The 17857-nt window shown below is 38.6% G+C and overlaps 2 protein-coding genes across 8 annotated transcripts in view; one reads left to right on the top strand and one right to left on the bottom strand.

Moving 5' to 3' along the window:
• Positions 1 to 2714: 2714 nt before the first annotated feature.
• vrk1 (VRK serine/threonine kinase 1) overlaps positions 2715 to 17857 on the bottom strand; it is a 38138-nt gene continuing 22995 nt past the window's right edge. For 3 of the 7 annotated variants that reach the window (XM_057343354.1, XM_057343355.1, XM_057343351.1), the window contains 13 exons: positions 14392 to 14518; positions 13128 to 13305; positions 12989 to 13044; positions 12484 to 12553; positions 11854 to 11941; positions 11604 to 11712; positions 11312 to 11404; positions 8252 to 8384; positions 7934 to 8054; positions 7575 to 7633; positions 5363 to 5535; positions 3157 to 3253; positions 2715 to 2984 (listed from right to left, as the gene is read on the bottom strand). In XM_057343354.1, the coding sequence (XP_057199337.1) occupies positions 2866 to 2984; positions 3157 to 3253; positions 5363 to 5535; positions 7575 to 7633; positions 7934 to 8054; positions 8252 to 8384; positions 11312 to 11404; positions 11604 to 11712; positions 11854 to 11941; positions 12484 to 12553; positions 12989 to 13044; positions 13128 to 13305; positions 14392 to 14518 (1423 nt within the window). In that variant the 3' untranslated portion in view covers positions 2715 to 2865. Of the gene's footprint in view, positions 2985 to 3156; positions 3254 to 5362; positions 5536 to 7574; positions 7634 to 7933; positions 8055 to 8251; positions 8385 to 11311; positions 11405 to 11603; positions 11713 to 11853; positions 11942 to 12483; positions 12554 to 12988; positions 13045 to 13127; positions 13306 to 14391; positions 14565 to 17857 lie in introns of those variants that run through there. The other 4 variants (XM_057343352.1, XM_057343349.1, XM_057343350.1 and 1 more) reach the window with 3 other exon arrangements.
• The window catches only part of si:dkey-288a3.2 (protein phosphatase 1 regulatory subunit 37), a 38701-nt gene continuing 35696 nt past the window's right edge, over positions 14853 to 17857 (top strand). The window contains exons 1-2 of the mRNA XM_057343357.1: positions 14853 to 15286; positions 15597 to 15694. Of these exons, the coding sequence (XP_057199340.1) occupies positions 15157 to 15286; positions 15597 to 15694 (228 nt within the window). The 5' untranslated portion in view covers positions 14853 to 15156. The remainder of the gene's footprint in view (positions 15287 to 15596; positions 15695 to 17857) is intronic.

The following is a 17857-nucleotide window of genomic DNA, read 5'->3' as shown; positions in this document are numbered from 1 at the left end:
ATATCTTTGACGTGGTCTTACTCCGTAAATATTGAATATACATATTTTCACTTAATGTTCTTTACATCAGTGGTTCTCAAACGTTTTTGTTGTAATGCCCCCTTTGTGTAGAGTGCATTGCATTGCGGCCCCCCAAATACAGGCTTATAATCTTAAACTTATTTTTTAATTTTTTTTATTAAATTTTAATTAAACCAAGAAAATATTCAGTTAAACAATGCTAAAACATCAATTCTTTTGGTTGGTGGCGTTATTTTTCTGATGTTTGATTGCACAAAATGTATGATAAATATCTATATTTCTAAAATGCCACAAAATCTGTGGCCCCCTGGAACCATCTTGGGGCCCCCCAGGAGACCACGGCCCCCAGTTTGAGAACCACTGCTTTACATTATGTAGGATGATTTATATAGAAAACAGTAAATCACAAAAAATAACTTTAGCTGGTTATCACAGACTTCGTCACATTTGTCAAGTTTTTCCAGAAGCTTTGTCAGGGTGGCACTGTTGTAAACTCAGTTTTACCATAATACATGAAAAACCATCTTGCTCTTCCCATACCAACTAAACGGACATGAACACTATTAGCTGATTAAGTCTGTTAGTAACTGTTAACAACAACCAACAGCAACAAAGTAGACAGACAATCAAACCTCTCCAAATGCAACTTGTTTTTCGGCAAGCAGCCCTCCACCAAACCCCTCCAACAAAACTGAGAGAGTGGATATAAACGCAGGTCAATCAATGGCCACGGTGAGGCCCATCAAAGCAGCACATCCTCCGGTGAGCGGGTGCTGGGTACAGGTGGTAATGTTGTGTTTAAGTTTTGTCTCCCTCGCCCACCCTCCACCCCCCAGCTGTGCAATCATTATGTACTACTGCCCCCTACTGCGGAGCAATGGCTGTGCGCCCTGAAGGTCAGCGGCGAGGAAAGAGAAGCAGGCACACAGGGGTGCACTTTAGTCCTCACTGCTGGAACAATCGATGGCGGCATCAGTTCAGGGCTCATGCGGCTCTGCTCTGAAAACAAACATTAGGAGAAACATCGTCCCCTCTCACTGTTCTTGCTGGGCCAGTCAAGTCTAACTAGAGCTAACAAGGCAACCAAGGCTGTGGTCCCCCTCAGCAAGGATGCTGTAGTGGGTGAAAGGTAGGAGATTGGCCTCAGAGGAGATATGAAATGGGGGAAATTGGGTATAAAAGCATCTATGATGGTCTTTGTGCGCACGCAGACCGAATCGCTACACCTGATCATTTAGAGCAAAGGATGGAGGACAATTTTACAACTGCCTTTGCATTAAAAGAAAACTCACCGTAGGGATTTATGGGAAAATTGGAACAAATTTGTTTGATTTGCAAAGGGTTGCCAAATAGAGTGCATGCATTTACCATCCTCAACGTAAGCTGATTACTTCCGTGGAATTTGGCATGAGCGGTATCGTAAAGCCAAACAAAGTGGAACATAATAACGCAGACAAATCGAACAGATCAGATTCTACCGCTCGTTCTTAACCGACGTGGCTGAACTTTGCTGTCACCCCCAAAAAAGGGCAACACTTCAGTATAGGGGGCAATTCTCACTATTAACTAGTTATTATTAGCATGACTATTATTGGCATATTGGCTGTTTAAGTGAAAGTCAAATGAAAGTGACCTATTAGTCAGATATGGTGACCCATACCCGAAATGTGACCTCTGCATTTAACCCATCCAGAGAGTAGTGAACACAGGCACAGCAAGTGGTGAACACACGTACACCCGGAGCAGTGGGCAGCTATCACTGCAGCGCCCGGGGAGCAAGTAGGGGTAAGGTGCCTTGCTCAAGGGCACCTCAAGTCGTTACCCACCGGCCCTGAGAATCGAACCGGCAACCTTCTGGTCACGAGTCCGACTTTCTAACCATTAGGCACGACTGCCCCTAATTATTAGTACTTATTAGTACTTATGAAGCATATATTCTGTTTGTTAATAGTGAGAATTGCCCCCTATACTGAAGTGTGACCAAAAAAAGTCATGATTTAAGTACATTTCCCCAAACTGTAGTCATGAACCTCCATACAACATGCCATATCTACTATTCATGTATTCTAACCTGTCCTCATCAAATTATTCCTGTCCTCTCAATGTCATATCAATTTCACTGCTGTTATAAAGACAACAATTCAAGATGACACCTGGACCTAAAAATACGCCTGCAAATGTTGTCGCTGTGTTATCAGAACCAACGTTAAAGTCACAACGTGATAACAAGTGGTACATCCACAACTAACTTTTAATGATAGCACTTTGAAGCCATTTCCTAGCAGAAAACAGGAAGGTAAGAAAGACTCAAGTGAGCGTGACACAGAAAGTAGGACCCAAGTGCTAGTCTTTTGTCTCCGCCTGATCAAATGGCAAGCGAGCGGAAAGGCGCAGAACCCCCTTCTCCAAACGCTCGCACCCGGCTCTGCGGCGTCTGCCACACGTTCGCCCGCCTCGACGCAGGTATCAAAGACCAGCTCGCCTCTCCCACAAACGTCAGAGTGCCAGCCGAGCAGCGGCTTTCATAGCGCGACAACAAGGGGAAATGTGGAGGGGTAGAGTCGGGACTCTGAGCTCCTTCAGGGATTTCCTTATCGGGGGCAAAGCAATCCCTCTGGACCTCATCCGCGTAGACCTGATTATTCAAGGCATTACAAAGGAGATGAAAATAACTCACAACTTAAAGCCACTGTCGTATTTTTTTCCCTTATTTATTATTATTTCACGGTGAGAAAGTGTGCCCAACATCCTGCTAAAGAAAAATACAACCACAGAGAACAAATGCAGACCATAAAATTTAAAAGATACAAAAAGAAAACAACTTCAACTAGAGTTCGAAGAGGATTAAGAGTTCTTCTTAGGCCTTCCGCGGCTTTTCTTTGCCATGGGCTCAGATGAGGCCTCAGATTTCTCTTTCGTCGGACGCTTTAGGGTTCTCGCCGGCTTCTTTGCCCTGTTCGCTTCTGAACAGTGAGTAAATGAGTTAATTTTAGATCCTGACCTCATGTTTACCACACACAATGTTACCAAAAGTTCACTGTACGCCAAAAATTTAAAAAACGAAGCATATCATTTAAAAAAACACTAGGCTATGATATGAAGAAACAGATAAGGAACCTTCAAGAGATGTCTCACCCTTCTTCTGAGGAGTTGGTCTTTTCTTTGCAGGGGTTTCATCAGTTTCATCATTAGACTGGCTTTTTTCCTCCACCTTCTTTCGTTTCAGAGTCTTCTAGTCACAAATAAAGACAAAACACAGGAGTGAAGAACATGGAAAGAACATTGGTCAAATCACTTGCCTAGAGCAGCCTTGAAGGAAGCTCGAATCAAACATTAAGAATGGACCTTTGCTCAGTAAACACATGGAAACTATTATGTGTGTTTTCAGCCTTTTGAACACTAGTTGAGAAATTATAATTAATAATGCAACTATCCAATAGAGATATACACCTAATTCAGTACATCGGATTTAACGCAGACGATTTTAAATACAAATCTAGCCATTAACCTACATGTCAGAATGTGAATTTACCAGAATTCCAAGTTATTTTACACAAGAAATTTCAACAATTTCGTCAATCAAAATCCTTGTTTTCTTCCCCCACGAATTCGAACATAGACTGGTCCACAATTCGAGGAAATAACCGAACCAGGGGTTATGAAGAAGATGCACTTAGCGACAGCAATCAAATTCTCTCTTTTCTTCGCTCAGACTGCATAATGAATGCTCGCCCCTCTCTCGGACTTGAACTATCATCTATACTAGCCCCCCACCCCACCCCCTCACATTTCCCTTCCATTTTGCCAATTGCTGCCTCATGATTACCATCCAGACCCTGCTGAGCTGAACAGATTGGCTCGATAATTACATACAATAACGGCAGTGGGCAGGTAACCCTCAGCTGGCATGGGCCAGCTCCCTGGTGGCACCTTCCATATGCAAACTGCATTGTGGGAAGCGAGGAGAGTCCGTCCCCTCCCCTGTCGTAAGTGCGGCTCGCTGATTGCCGGCCCGCGCCGACTCCAAGGTTACCGTGTCAGCAAATTTGTGATACATTAGCGGGGAATAAACACAGGCACTCAGGACCTGTCTGTGAGAGGAAGAGGAGGGGCCGTAGGGATAAACACCCCAGTGCTGGAGAGAACCTGAGATGCAGACGGCTTTGTTGCCAAGAGCTCTTTGTGCCGGACCCTGTGAATGAAGCCACAGTGCTATCATTCTCACAAATTATATGCAGTCAAGCGCATCTTTGCGGGATTTGACGTTTTGTTTTACATGATATAGGAACGGCAGAGGCATCAGAATTCACTCTTAAAAATAGTTCATCTAATCGAAAAGGTGGTCATGATACTTTTGAGGAACACAAACTGTAAATTTATGAAGAAAACTTGCCCACTTTGCATCATGAAAGTGACAGAAGTAGCGATTTGTGAATGATTCCTTCTTATCAGTTGGATCTTATCAACGAATTATTTCATTGGCACATGATTTATTTACAACTGAGAGATACAGTTCTTGAGTTGAACGGACTCAATGAACTGATCCCATTGGCTAACAGCTCACTGAAAAGATTGTCAATGTGTCACGTGGATTGCTTTAACAATGTTTTGTCATTGTAGGGGCTTGACAGCCTTGGTCTCTTTTACTTTAATTTAATGGTTATCAAAAAACATGACCAGGACATCATTATAAAAAGAAAAGTGCCTGTTTCACATGAGTAGGATTTTTTGAAGTACTTTCTCTTTCACATATTCAACTTCAAGCTATAATTTCACAAGTTTTTAGAAATTATCGCAGTGCTTTAGATGAGCGAGATCTCGTACTGACAGACACCTTTAGGGTGTTGACTGCAATCTTGGATGAAAGGTTTGCTGGGCAGATTCGAAAAACGCTTTCATTAAATACAACCCAGCTTTTTGCAGATGAATACTAAACAAATCAAGATTTCTGAACTACAATTAAAAAGATATTAACATCAATACACTTCACTGCAAAGGCAAGGTGTTACGGCCAAGGTCGAAATTTGTGTGGACTGAAAAAAGAATTCTTAAGTACAAAACACATCTGGTAAAAGCTTCACGCTTTAATTGAATTTGAAAATCAATGCGCCTGACGGCGTTTTCTACTAACCCGAGCAATTAGGCTTGGATCGTGTGCGGGCATTTCAACATTCGAAGCTGCTTTCAACAGGTAAACAAATTACAGGATGTTGAAATTAGCTTATAATAAATGCTGGGCGTTAAAGAGTGCACTTTGAATGTATCGTTTTCAATGGCTGAAAAGTGAATAAGGTTAACCAAGACTTTGGCTTTCTGATATTTTAATGAAGGAGACTCTCACCTTGACAGAGGGCAGGCTTTTGCCATTGGCCGACACTGTGAAGTCCAGTTTTTTGTCATCAGACGCACCCATGCTCTTCAGCCCTTGCTGCAAAATGCTTCTTAATTTTGCATAATCTGGTTTGTCCATGTATCCAAGAGACTTGACCTCTTGCATGAACTTCCCCAGCTCATCTGAAATTTCAGACATTAAAATAATCAACATCACAAAACTGTTTAAAAACTGGTTTCCTGAATTTCATTGGTTGAAAAATATCAGTCTACGAATGGCTCGCCTTTTCGCGTATTATCCATTGTTAAACTTAATAAAAATGACACATTTCACCGTTGACTATAATTAACAAGTACATTTATCTAGCAGTCACAATATAATATAAATGCTTTCAAACGCACTTATGAGTCAATGAACAAACTAAGAGCGAGAATGAGCAACTATGTGATTAAGTGAAAGCTACATGGACCATCAGTGTCAATAATCGCGCAGAAGTCTTAAGTTAACAAGGTAGCTGCACGTATGTTTTTGCAGTTGGCGTCGTGCAGGAAAGACGGAACAGTCCCTGTAGGGCGACGTCTTCACAGAACACGCTCACACTTTAACCTTCAGGTTAAGTTTAGAGGAGAGCGGCTGACATTTGTCACTTTGTTCTTTATACTTCTCCGCTCACAAACTGTTGTTTACTGTCGGCTGCTAAAATAGTCACACCAAACAGAATTAGTCGTGATGGCCGTGCTAACAGTGCCACCTCCCATCACCTCGGTGTTGTGATGCAGCGTGTACGCACAAGACAACAGCCCGAGGAGGGATCTCGCCGTCTGCCACGCGGCTGTCACAGGGCTTAAGAACTGCCGTCACATCAGCGGTTGAGTAAAGGGAGCCAATGACGGCTTTGATTTTTAAACGATGCGAGGAAAGAACGCCCTAAAGTTCTGCAAAAGTACAGACTGCCACGCAGTGACTGCAAAACTAATGCAGAGGTCGATAAGAAGAGAATGGGGAAAAAGTTTAAAAACTAGCTCTTTTTGGCTAATGCATTGTGCTCTCTCTATGTTTATGCTATATATACAGTATATACATATACAGTATATATATATATATGCATCAACTTCTATGCCAAGTAGTAATGGGTTTTATTGAATGCTAATTCACGAGACACACACAGAACTGCTGAAATCTATAGAACAAATTTATTCTCTATATGATCACAAATAAGTGTAACTTCTGTTGATACGCCAAGCAGGTTTCTGCCAATAATCTCAAAATGATATATTCCTTTGGTTCAGAAGTGTATAAATCTAGGACAAAATCCAAAACGTACAGAAACGTGCAACCCCGGTGAACGCATTCTACCAAAAGAAAATGTACAGAGTCTGCTTCTTATGTCCCTTCCACCCACCTGATGTAAAATTGTCACGCTCTCTGTTTAAAGTTAGTGTGAAAAATTGCTGGGAATTAGCGCAGGGCTGATAGATTAGTTGTAATTACAACTAAATCACCAGGTTCACTCTTATTATCAAGAAAAGAGCCCCTAACCCTCTTGTTTGTGAAAGTGCGTAAGCCCAATTACCGCTTGGCAGACAAACAGAAAATATAATACTGCAGAACTCACAGGTGCCTCAGCGAGCTCAATAGTCGAACAAAATCATGTTTAAATCTCATTAAATGTATAGTTGTGAGAGTAATCTGTAAGATTGAGGAATACAAAGGTCATAAAATACATATTATTTATACTTTAGAAAAGATGGGGGTGCAATTTGGTATTAAATATCAACACTTATACTGTAAATGTAGGGCTGGGAGATATGTGGAATTTTAGATATTACAGACATAACTATGCTGAAGAAATTACAGAGTATCGTGAATATTGTTGGAAATTAATATTAATGTGCCAAAGATGGCGCCAATACACAATTCCACCCCCCCACATCTTGAGTAAAACAAAACCTAACTCATTATTAATTATAATAAATTCATTTTACAAAAGTAGTAAGTGGTCACTAGATATACATTTATACATACATGCTTTTTGCTCCTCTACAAATCGTGCTTTTTTAAATAGTGGCATAAACCGCAAATCAAACACAAACCCTTTTTTAACAATTCTAGAGCGAAAGCAAAAATATAAAAATCATCTAAATTTGGAAAAATATTGAGATTTAAGCAAATTAGGTATATTGGCCAGCCCTGTGTGAATGCACAAAACCTGTTTTCTCACCTGGTTTATTTTCTGGGTTAAAACAGCTTTTCATGAACTCATCGATATTCTCTCTACACCTGAGGAAAGAAATATTTACAAACGAATCAAACACAATCTTGGAAATTTACCATCTAGCATAATTCATTAAATCTGACCTGTTATTATTTGCATCTATTCTACCGTGCAACTTCATAGTAATTAGTTGTAAGCCAATTAGAGGCAAATCTGAGAGAAATTAATTAGTTATACTGCAGAGGCATTGTTTTCATCTGATAAGTTGATTTTTATTAGCCTGTGGCAAATAATAAGGTAAATTACATCTTGGTTTTCTTAGATGCACATATACTTGAAAAGCCATGTGAAACAAAGACGCTCACCTCAGTTTAGAGTCTCTGACATACAGGGGGTCCTGAAGTTTGTCCTCCCAGGGCAGGCGGCCACAAACCCACTGGGTCATGCAGTAGCCCATGATTTCAAGGTCTGCTCTCCTTGAGGGAGCTGAAATGAAATTTTTGAAACATCTCAAATTGCTTTTGGTGGTTTTAAAGAGGCAGGTTGACATTTTAATAGTTAACTTAAGTATCATGATTATATATATATATCATTTTGATAGTACAAATGTTTGCTATAGAAGAAATGCATCAGGTTATTAAACAGTGACTGAGAGATTTAATTTAGTTGGTTTAGTTCCTTACACACTCCTTTGTGGGCATCAATACTAGTGAACTCAATGGTCCCGTCATGACACCTCTTTGGGTCTTCTTTGTACTCCTTCGGCTTGCCTTCAGGCGAGTATCTGTAGGCCAATCCGTAATCTACTAAATATACCTGAGTTTAGAAACAAAACCACGGGGTAAAAACAAGAACTGTGCGTTTCCTTTTCCTGATGCAAAATTCTAAAGCACCGCTAAAACAATTACAACAAAGTTTCTAAAAAATAATTAGAGCAAAAAGAGTGATTGCCAATTAACAGTATAGCACCTATAAAAAAGGTCTGACAATTAACACTGTGACAGGTGAGTTCTCAAAGCAACGGCAAGTAGTTAACAATGTTTCAAAGATCCCAGAACAGCCTGTGTGCAAATTACGCATCTTTTTCTAATTTTGCAAGCTGTACAAAAACATTTGATGTGTCCAGGAGGGTTTTTAAAATGAACTGCAATTGAATACACAAGAACTCATACAAATATCCAGCCAACATTATCACACCACATCAGCACCCCATCTAAACTTAAACACCTTAAAGCTAACATTTATGACTGGGCTGCTGAACTGATAAATTTTTTATTTAAAGCACAAAACTGGATTGCCTGGGTTATAAATACATACAGTCTGATGAGTCATATTCATCGATATTGAGACATGTTTACATTAACCACAAACAAAATGTCTTCAACCCACAAGCCAACTGTTAAACAGTTTGTGGAATCTGTAATAGTATGGTCAGACTCATCTCACAGGACTCATTACGGCCAGTGGCTGCTGTGCAATATCGTACAGAAGGTGTTAAAAATATGACACTAGTTTAAAGAATCGGGTGGTCTCTACTATACAAATGCTCACGATAATTTATAATTGTAAGATGATCTCCAAATTCACAAATATATACATGGGGATTTTTATTCAAATACTTTCCAATGGCTGTTCAACATTAAGACTTGTTACACCGTGTCTTCATCGGTTGCGACCGTGACATTAAAAAAAAAAAGTTACTAATATAGAATCAATTGTAGCTTGCCATGTATCGCAGTCGCAGCTGGTGAGAAAAACTCACTGTAAATAAAAAAACTGTAAATAACATGGAAAAAACACCTTTTCTAAGTTGTTGCGAGGTTGCATTGCATCTGGTGTGGAAACGGTGTTATGCATTATGTTTGAGATTTCAATGAACTTCAGCAAAGATCTTTAAAATTCCTCAAAAAGCTACAGACTTTTTATCTGGAGGTATGGTACACCATCACAAAGTTCAGGAGTTCATACACTGTAAAAAAATCAAACTTGCAAAATGTTCTCCCTACAAAGATAAATAAGTAACTTGAACATAGCATTTTTAGTTAAAGGAGTCAAATTATTGTTTTGCATATACTGAACAAAATTAGCCTAAACATGTTTCCAACAAAGATTATTTTGTTGACTGGACTAAGATTCTCAAGTTTTTGGCCAAAATGTGTCAGAAAGTTTGCCCAACTTACACCGTGTCTACACCGGATGCGACGCGACAAGAGACAATAGAACGCATTAGAATCCATTATAATTGTAAATTTTGTCCACACCGGGCATGGCGCAGCGCAACAATCCCATTTGAATAAACCGTGTGTCGCGGTGCGATAGACACGGTGTTACAAAATAGTGTATTCTGAACAAGCAATATTGCAAGAGTTTGAAAGTTCCCAAGATGCATTGCAGCATGTTCAATTCTGTGTTTCTTATTTGTTTTTCTTTTAAAGATTAGTGTTTTAGTTCTTGATGGCTTAATTTATGCTTTAATATCGCTGTTACTGTTAGTTATCTGTTGATTTTAGAGTTCTTTTAATGAATGATGGTTTTTGATTATTACCATGGTTGAGATTTGTGTGTTCAATGTTGAGGTGTAAGTGCATGACACAACGGCAAAGCCGGTAGATAAACACTCAACACAAACTGTTTAAACAGTTATTTGATCAAAGTTTGGGTCTGTTTGAGTCAGAAAACATTTACAATTGTAGTAAAAGACAAATACATTTGTTTATTTTTAAATAACCAATCTACATTCTCTATTTATGTTCAGCCAACAACAAATATTTTGTTCTGTTATTTTTTAGGTAAACATGAATATTTATGTTTTGACAACTTGTTTTATTAACAAAATATTTTGAGTTGAGTGGACTTCAGACCACATTTGTTGAGAAAACGCATAAATTTGCTTGTGATCGGTTGCCTTATTATTTTAAGTTTTGTCAACTTTATTTTTACACTGCACAGTGAGTGAAGGTTTTCTCAAAGTCAAGGGATGGTCCTACTTTCCATTAGGTCACTGAAATTAGGGGCGTAGCAGCCATTGTTTTTATGTCAGAGGGTGTGTAACCTACCACTCCAAAATTGCTTTTTTCAAAGTTTCAATTATTACTTTTAAAAACCCTATTAAAATCCCTCCAACACACAAATTGTTTCTATGCCCCTGATTGAATATTTATCATTCAGTCCACCAGCTGAAAATAAGCTTTCCAGTGGCTGTGAACTTTATGTACACCAAAACATTTATACAACATAGACATAAACAAATTCAAAAGCAAAAGGAACGCCCTATAATTTCTTTGATTGGTATAAAAAGCCAAACGTAAAAAAGCATTCATAGTCCCCAGTAAGCAGCGACTAAACCCAAAAGGCCGAGTTTTAAATTGTGACTTTAAAAATAGCAGCTTAATAATACACCACTGATACATTATTAATCTTCAAATTAAATATTTGCTCCTGCCCAGCCCCCCAACCTTATTTGCAAGAGACAGCTCCAATACTGGCTCTAATCTCTCCAGTTTATGAACCGAGCATTAAAGGCTTAAATTGTTTTTTTGTTTTTTTCCACCCAAATCTCATTAACAGATGGCAAAAAATTAGACAAGTTCTTTCTTACATTCGAAATGATGGTTCTCCAATTAAAAGGAGCAAGAGCTCCTTATAGCCCTGCATTTTAAAACACACAACACACTCTTCCCTTTATGAGCTGTACAGCCATAGCAACAGTCCAACGCTAAACACATAGAGGGCTTGAAACAAACCTGATTTGGGTTGGTGTAGGACAGGAGAAGGTTGGAGGCTTTGATGTCTGCGTGCACATATTCATGTTCGTGGATGTACTCTAAAATATCAAGCTAGAGAGATGAAAAACGTTAAGACTATGAAAATGTATTATTATGGGAATATAAGATTTTATACCACTGCCTGTCATATCAAAGGGCACAACATAAATATTTTTAACATGATGTACACTAACATACGATGAGATATTGGCAATATCTGCAGTGGCTTCAGTAAATGAAAAAAGTTTGCTTTTTGTGACAAGAAACCTACAAGTCTGATGCCCAGCTGAAGAACCAGTTTCCGTGGAAACTTCCTCCCATTTTCCTCGAACTTTTTCTGCAGATCAGTTCCGAACCGATCCATCACCATAAATCTATATCTGATGAAGAAAAACTATTATCTCATGAAGATTTTAGTGAAATAATCAGACTTACTAAAAACAAAAAACTAAATAAAAGCTACCATGCGATTAATTATCAAAATGGTATTAAACATCAAAGTTTAAGATTGTCCCACTTACCTCTTGCCACCTTTCTCATGAAAACCAGAACCCCAATATTTTGGAACTCCCAAATAGTCAACTTTCTTTGATTTCATCCAAGCCCCAACTGAAACAACAAATACAATTAGTACGAAATGTACAGAAGAATAAGCAGCTTTCAAATTAAAGCACATAAAAATATCATACTAACAGTAAGAAACTAAGTTACATGCAATCGAAACAATGCATTCATAAATAAAGTGGGCAAATTATTCTAAACTTTTATTCCTCAAACTTGTGCGTGCTCCAAGTAATATAAGAGTATTCCTTAGAGACCAAACTGTGGCTGTGCCGCAAGGTAATCTGCTGGTGGGACAAATATTTACCAACATTACAATATTGGCATGAATAAAACATGAGCATCCCTTAGTAATATAGCAGTTAATTGTCAAGGGAGACTGACATTTGGATTGTTATTAAATAAAGCGCAATGCTGTGGCCTTAGGGCAGCCATAGGAGCCACCAAAGGCAGATTTGTGGTTTGTCTGTCTCCATAAAGCTCTCAATGGCGAGCTCAGAACATTCTTTAATTAAAAGAGTTGCTCTTCGACTTTTTTCAATCCGGCTCATCATGCATATGAGGGTGTGTTTGCAGTCATGGGGGCTTACTTAGATCAGGCTTGGCAGCTCGCATGTAGAACTTCAGTTCAGAGAACAGAGGGCCGTTGTCACTTGGCTCCTGGAAGAGACGGTAAAAACAATAGTAAAAATAACTGACATTTGATTTAGGTTCACTCAGGTAACTTTTGTGTGATAACACTTTTTATTTGATAAAACATCACCAGTACTATTACTCACTTCACTTATTCATAGCAATCTGACAACGATGCCATTTTTTACCAAAGCACAAATTGTCTCTTTACAACTTTCTATTACTTTTCAATATTTTATTTTATTAACCGCCAGGCTTGGAATTCGCAATTTTTTAATTTTCTATTATCTATAGGTTTTCCATGACTGTGGGAATCCAAGTTCATACATTTTAATTCTGTAAAATTGTGTTCTAGTTGTTTCAGTAGGGACTAAAAGCATCTGCTAAATGACCTAAAGAAAATTTTAGGAATTCAGTATATTGGGACATTCATATACTGTCAATAAAAAACACTGTCCTTACCACTTTAATGACATAAGAGGCATCCGCTCCGACAGATCGAGAGGAATCTTCATTTGCTAAAAGGATTTATAACAAATTCAGTACTAATAAAGCAACAGAAGCATTTTTGAAATGTTCTTTAACATCTTGTTTATTTTACCAAGATACAGCAGGCCAAAACCTCCTTTCCCAACAGGCTGCCCGAGTTTCCACCTTTTCTTTGCATTGTCTGTTAGGACTTCACCGGGTGGAAATTCTTCAGCCAGTTTCCTCTTAGGTGGAGCTCTTGCTTTTTTCTCCCCATTTGCTTTGGCCTTGGGTGGCATTTTACTGAATGACTGTATAGCGTCAAACAAAAGAAAACCAAGTTCCAAGTAAATGACATGCAGGCAAATGAGATACAGTCAAAAGTCTGATATCACTAATAAAAATATTTGAATACTTTTGGACATTTAAAATTTACATTCTCTTGCATACTTTGCATTCTAATTCACAATTACACATGAATTATAAACTATATTTTTGAGCAAAAAATAAAAAAGACACATTTGAAAATTCAGATTTTTAAACTTAAAACATTTAATAATATATTGCAATAACATGTCTTAGTATTTGGCATGCCCCCATATTATTATTTTTAAACATGATGCATAATCCAGGTTGTCCTCTCATCTAGTGGATGTTATAAAGAGCATCTTCTATTCTTCAGTGAAAGCAAGAAAAAGTGATAGTGATAGTTTGCACAAAGGATAACTAAAACTTTATTCCATGGTTCAAATAACACACTTTCCTCTATTTAGTCTCGGACTTCTAGACCTCACTGTATGGTTCGTGTTTAGGCCTAAATTACATGATTTAGTCAGATCTTACCTCATCACACCTCGGCGTTATTGAAATATCAACCTTGCCTCCATTAAACGTAAAAAAAGAAACAGAACGCATACAAATTTGGCTGCATCTAGTAATAAGCATTAGCATTGCTAAAAACTACACATGACTTTAGAGCAAAATGACAACATCGTCTATATGTTCCCAACATTTACATATCACTAACACGCAGTGTTCAGGTCCTTGTACACAGATAACTTAGTTTCACTTTGTCACACTGTTGATGCTGTTGTTTCACTTTCCAATTAAAAGAAACAGACATTAAGATCCCTTTGTGGATTACATGAATTATCTAACGTTACACAAGTATTTCAGGGTCATACAACATTATTTTTTTGTCTGAAACGGTTATCACTTGAATGACAACTGTTCTGGGGGATGCAGAAAATCTGCACTCACACATTTTAACCGGCTGTGCTAGCCGAGTTAGCTGCCTCATCACGTCCTGTAATATGCATTAAAACAACCGCTCATCCACATAATCCGCTAATAAAAACATACGGTCACAATGCTTTATCAAAGCCGATTCCACTAACCTTTTCGCGGGTAACTAGCAGGTTGTAACAGCTCTTCCTCTCCAAACTTCCCGCAAAACTGCGCTTCAGAGTGAGGGTCGACACACACGATTGGTCAGAAACAGAACTGCGTGCTTCCGGGTTTTTCCTATGCATGATGGGAAAGGTAGTTTCTGTAATGTTATCACACAAACAACGTTGGCGTTCAAATGAATGCAGTTTGTTGTAAAATTAAATAAGCAACGTGCATTTTTGTCTATGGTTTACCACTTATTTTTCAGATTATCCTTATTTTCAAATCGAGTGCGTTCATTTGTTATCATATTTGACTGACTTAATGGAAAGTAACTACAGGTTTAGCACAAAGTTACAGTGGTTTAGCATTTCAATGAAATGCAAATACTTAGACTCTGTTTTTCAATGTGCATATTTGATGTTGACTTGTGTAGAGTTTTACCACTGTTGAGAGGCACATCGTTTATGAATTATTAACTATGTGGTATCCTGTGACTGTTGTAGAAGTGCTTTGCTGCGAGTTTAAGTTTCCTACTGCTAGTAACCATTGGGCTACAGATTGAAAGCAAAACAATTTTCAAAAGCAAACTCTGAAATACATGTAATTATTGAAGCAAGCGTTGATCAATGTTTTCTGTAGAAATTATGCATGGATGATGTGTCCACACAGCTCAGAGGATCTAACAGCTTGGCAGTCTGACATACAGTAGGCACTGGACTGTATGTAAATAGAAAATTTTGTTTAAAGGGAACATCTCTTAAATCAGAAGAATGACAGGGCACTCAGAGGAAGAGGACACATCTCAGATTATGAAACAATTTGAAGAAAAACGTGTATCATTTCCTCCAGATGAGGAGATGGTTTCTGCTTTTGTGGAGAGCCGAGACGAGCTTCGAGAAGGTAAGATGTTATACTGACAACATCTTGTTTGTTTGTTCATGTATATTACACAAAGGAAATATAGAAATATCAGGAAACAATGTTGTTGTATTGTCAAATAGCTTCTGAACCATTTTGAACAATGTTACACATAAATAGGTACATGTTGGTGAGTTTATAAAATACTGTAAGGCTGTGTTGTTTGTCTAGAGGTACATAAGACATTTTTATTTTTAAGGCTGTGTACACCATAACTTAATGCAGTTTAATAGTCCAATGCTTACTTTTTATGATACCAAAATTGTAATTTTAATGTTTTCTTCTCTTTTAGCTGACAGTCTTACTCCGACAGATATAATTCTGGCCTATATTCAGAGCTGTGAGAAACACAAGGTACAACCAAACCCAAAGGCTCTTGATCAAATTAAGGTACGGTCAAGTGAACATGCATTAAAACCACTGATCTATAAAAACTTGACTTGAGAACTGCCATATTTCTGTCACGGAATGGACTCGGAGACACAGACAAATGAGTTTATTGACAGATGTTTAACACAGAGCAATTCAGTGGAATGGCAGGTAAGTTAGTGTCTTTAAAGATGATACGGAGTAATAGTTAGAGTCTCTTGGATTACCAGGGTGGAGTATAGCCGAATTCCTCGAGGAGGTTAAAACCACACTCACCGCTGGACGTAGAGGATGGATGGCACGCGTTCGCAGAATGTATCCAGCACTGCTACAATAGATGCTTAATCCCTGGGTCAGTGCTGGACACATTCTGTGAACACGTCCCATGTCGATGTCTTCGGCCCTCAGGAGCGGGCTGTGGAGAGGGGGGTTCTGTCTTGGACACGCCGAGCTCCACCCCACGTGCACGCTTTCCCTCACCTGAATACTGAACACCCGCACCTGTGACTCATCTCCAATCACCAGCCTCCTACATAAAAGCACAGCACCTAGACTGTCACTTTGTCAGGTTTTGACTTCGGTTAACGGACTCATACGCTAGTGGATTTACTTACCTGATCCCAGGATCCTACCTCCAAGTCTCGAGTGTTCCCCTCGTGTTCTCCAGCATCCTCCTCGTGTTCTCCAAGTGTTCTCCCAAGTTTACTCCAAGTTGCCTCCTGCGATCTCTCCGAGGCTGTGTGCTACCCAGTTTACTACTTCGTCCACCAGTTCCTGGCTATACTCCACCCTGGTAATCCAAGAGACTCTAACTATTACTCCGTATCATCTTTAAAGAAGACTCTAATTTACCTGCCATTTCTCTGTGTTAAACATCTGTCAATAAACTCCATTTGAACCTGTTTGATTAATCTGTCTGTGTCTCTGAGTCCATTCCGTGACAGAACACAGGCGAACTAGAACATAGAACTAAACCAAACCAAAACATAACATAACAGAACCGTAACAATTTCTCAATAGGAAATCTAATGAAACATTTCCTATCCATTCAAAATGATGTTAAGTTGGTCTGTACAGCCTTACGATGCTCAATGCAAACTTCCAAGGCAAACACAGTGTTGACTGTCAGTCACTGGTATGTACTTGTGGCTTCACCTTCTGGTATTTTAGTATTCCATTAGCAATCCAGTCATATATAGAGATCAGTGATTAAAACACACAGCACACCTCTCGCTTTGATTTCTGGCTAATATTAGATTATTTATACAGAAGATTTGGCTTGAGATTGCTATGTGTAACGAAAACATTGTTTTGTGAAAATAACTTTGAAATTAAAAGAAGAAAATGATGAAAAGAAGTAGAAAAGAAAACATTTTAATCCCTCTTAGGGAGCAGGTTAATTAGCCAACTGCATTTTATTGAACTAAGATAGCAATACAATAACAAATAGGTAAATGAAAGGAAATCAAATACTCTAATACACGCACACACACACATGCATGCATGCATAATTCAAGCTCTGCACTTATTTTATTTTGACCAGCGATGGTAAGAGCATTGCTTTCTCTTCTGCATAAATTTACGATTAGATCAAGGAGAATTATTTGTGGAAAATTAGAGACTTAGCAGTGCTTACATTAAACACACTCTCGGCATTATCTCCTCGCCGCTAATGAACCCGACTGCGTTTGAAAGAAATGTAGGTGGTCCCCCTAAAAGAGTGAAATATGTATTAGGCAGCAGCTAAAAGGAAGGATATTTAGTTAAGGACGACATGTGAATTTCTAATAAGCGAATGCTAAATGGAATTCGCAGCTTAAAGAGCATATTTATCAAATTAGGTAGGTTTTTTTTCAGGCAGGACGGTCCCTGGAGGATGACTGTTGAAAACTATTTAAAGCTTTTATTGTACCCCCGGGCTTTCTCCTTTTTTTGAATATTTTAAGTGGGTAATACAGTTTAGCTTTTGGATAGTCTTTACAGAAGGGGTAAACAAACAGCCTTGCGTGAAGAACCGCAGGCCCCCATAGTTCAACACAGGCTAAATGCTTAAACTATCATTATTATATACCTCTTTTACATTTACATTTATGCATTTGGGATACGCTTTTATCCAAAGCGACTATACATTTGTATTTTTGAGTATGTGCAATCCCTGGGATCGAAGCCATGACCTTGACGTTG

This window comes from Triplophysa rosa, linkage group LG10 (genome assembly GCF_024868665.1).
Source record: "Triplophysa rosa linkage group LG10, Trosa_1v2, whole genome shotgun sequence".
In the NCBI taxonomy this organism is placed as follows: Eukaryota; Metazoa; Chordata; class Actinopteri; order Cypriniformes; family Nemacheilidae; genus Triplophysa; species Triplophysa rosa.
Note: the sequence above shows the minus strand (reverse complement) of the source record. Positions and strands in the feature narration are given on the sequence as shown.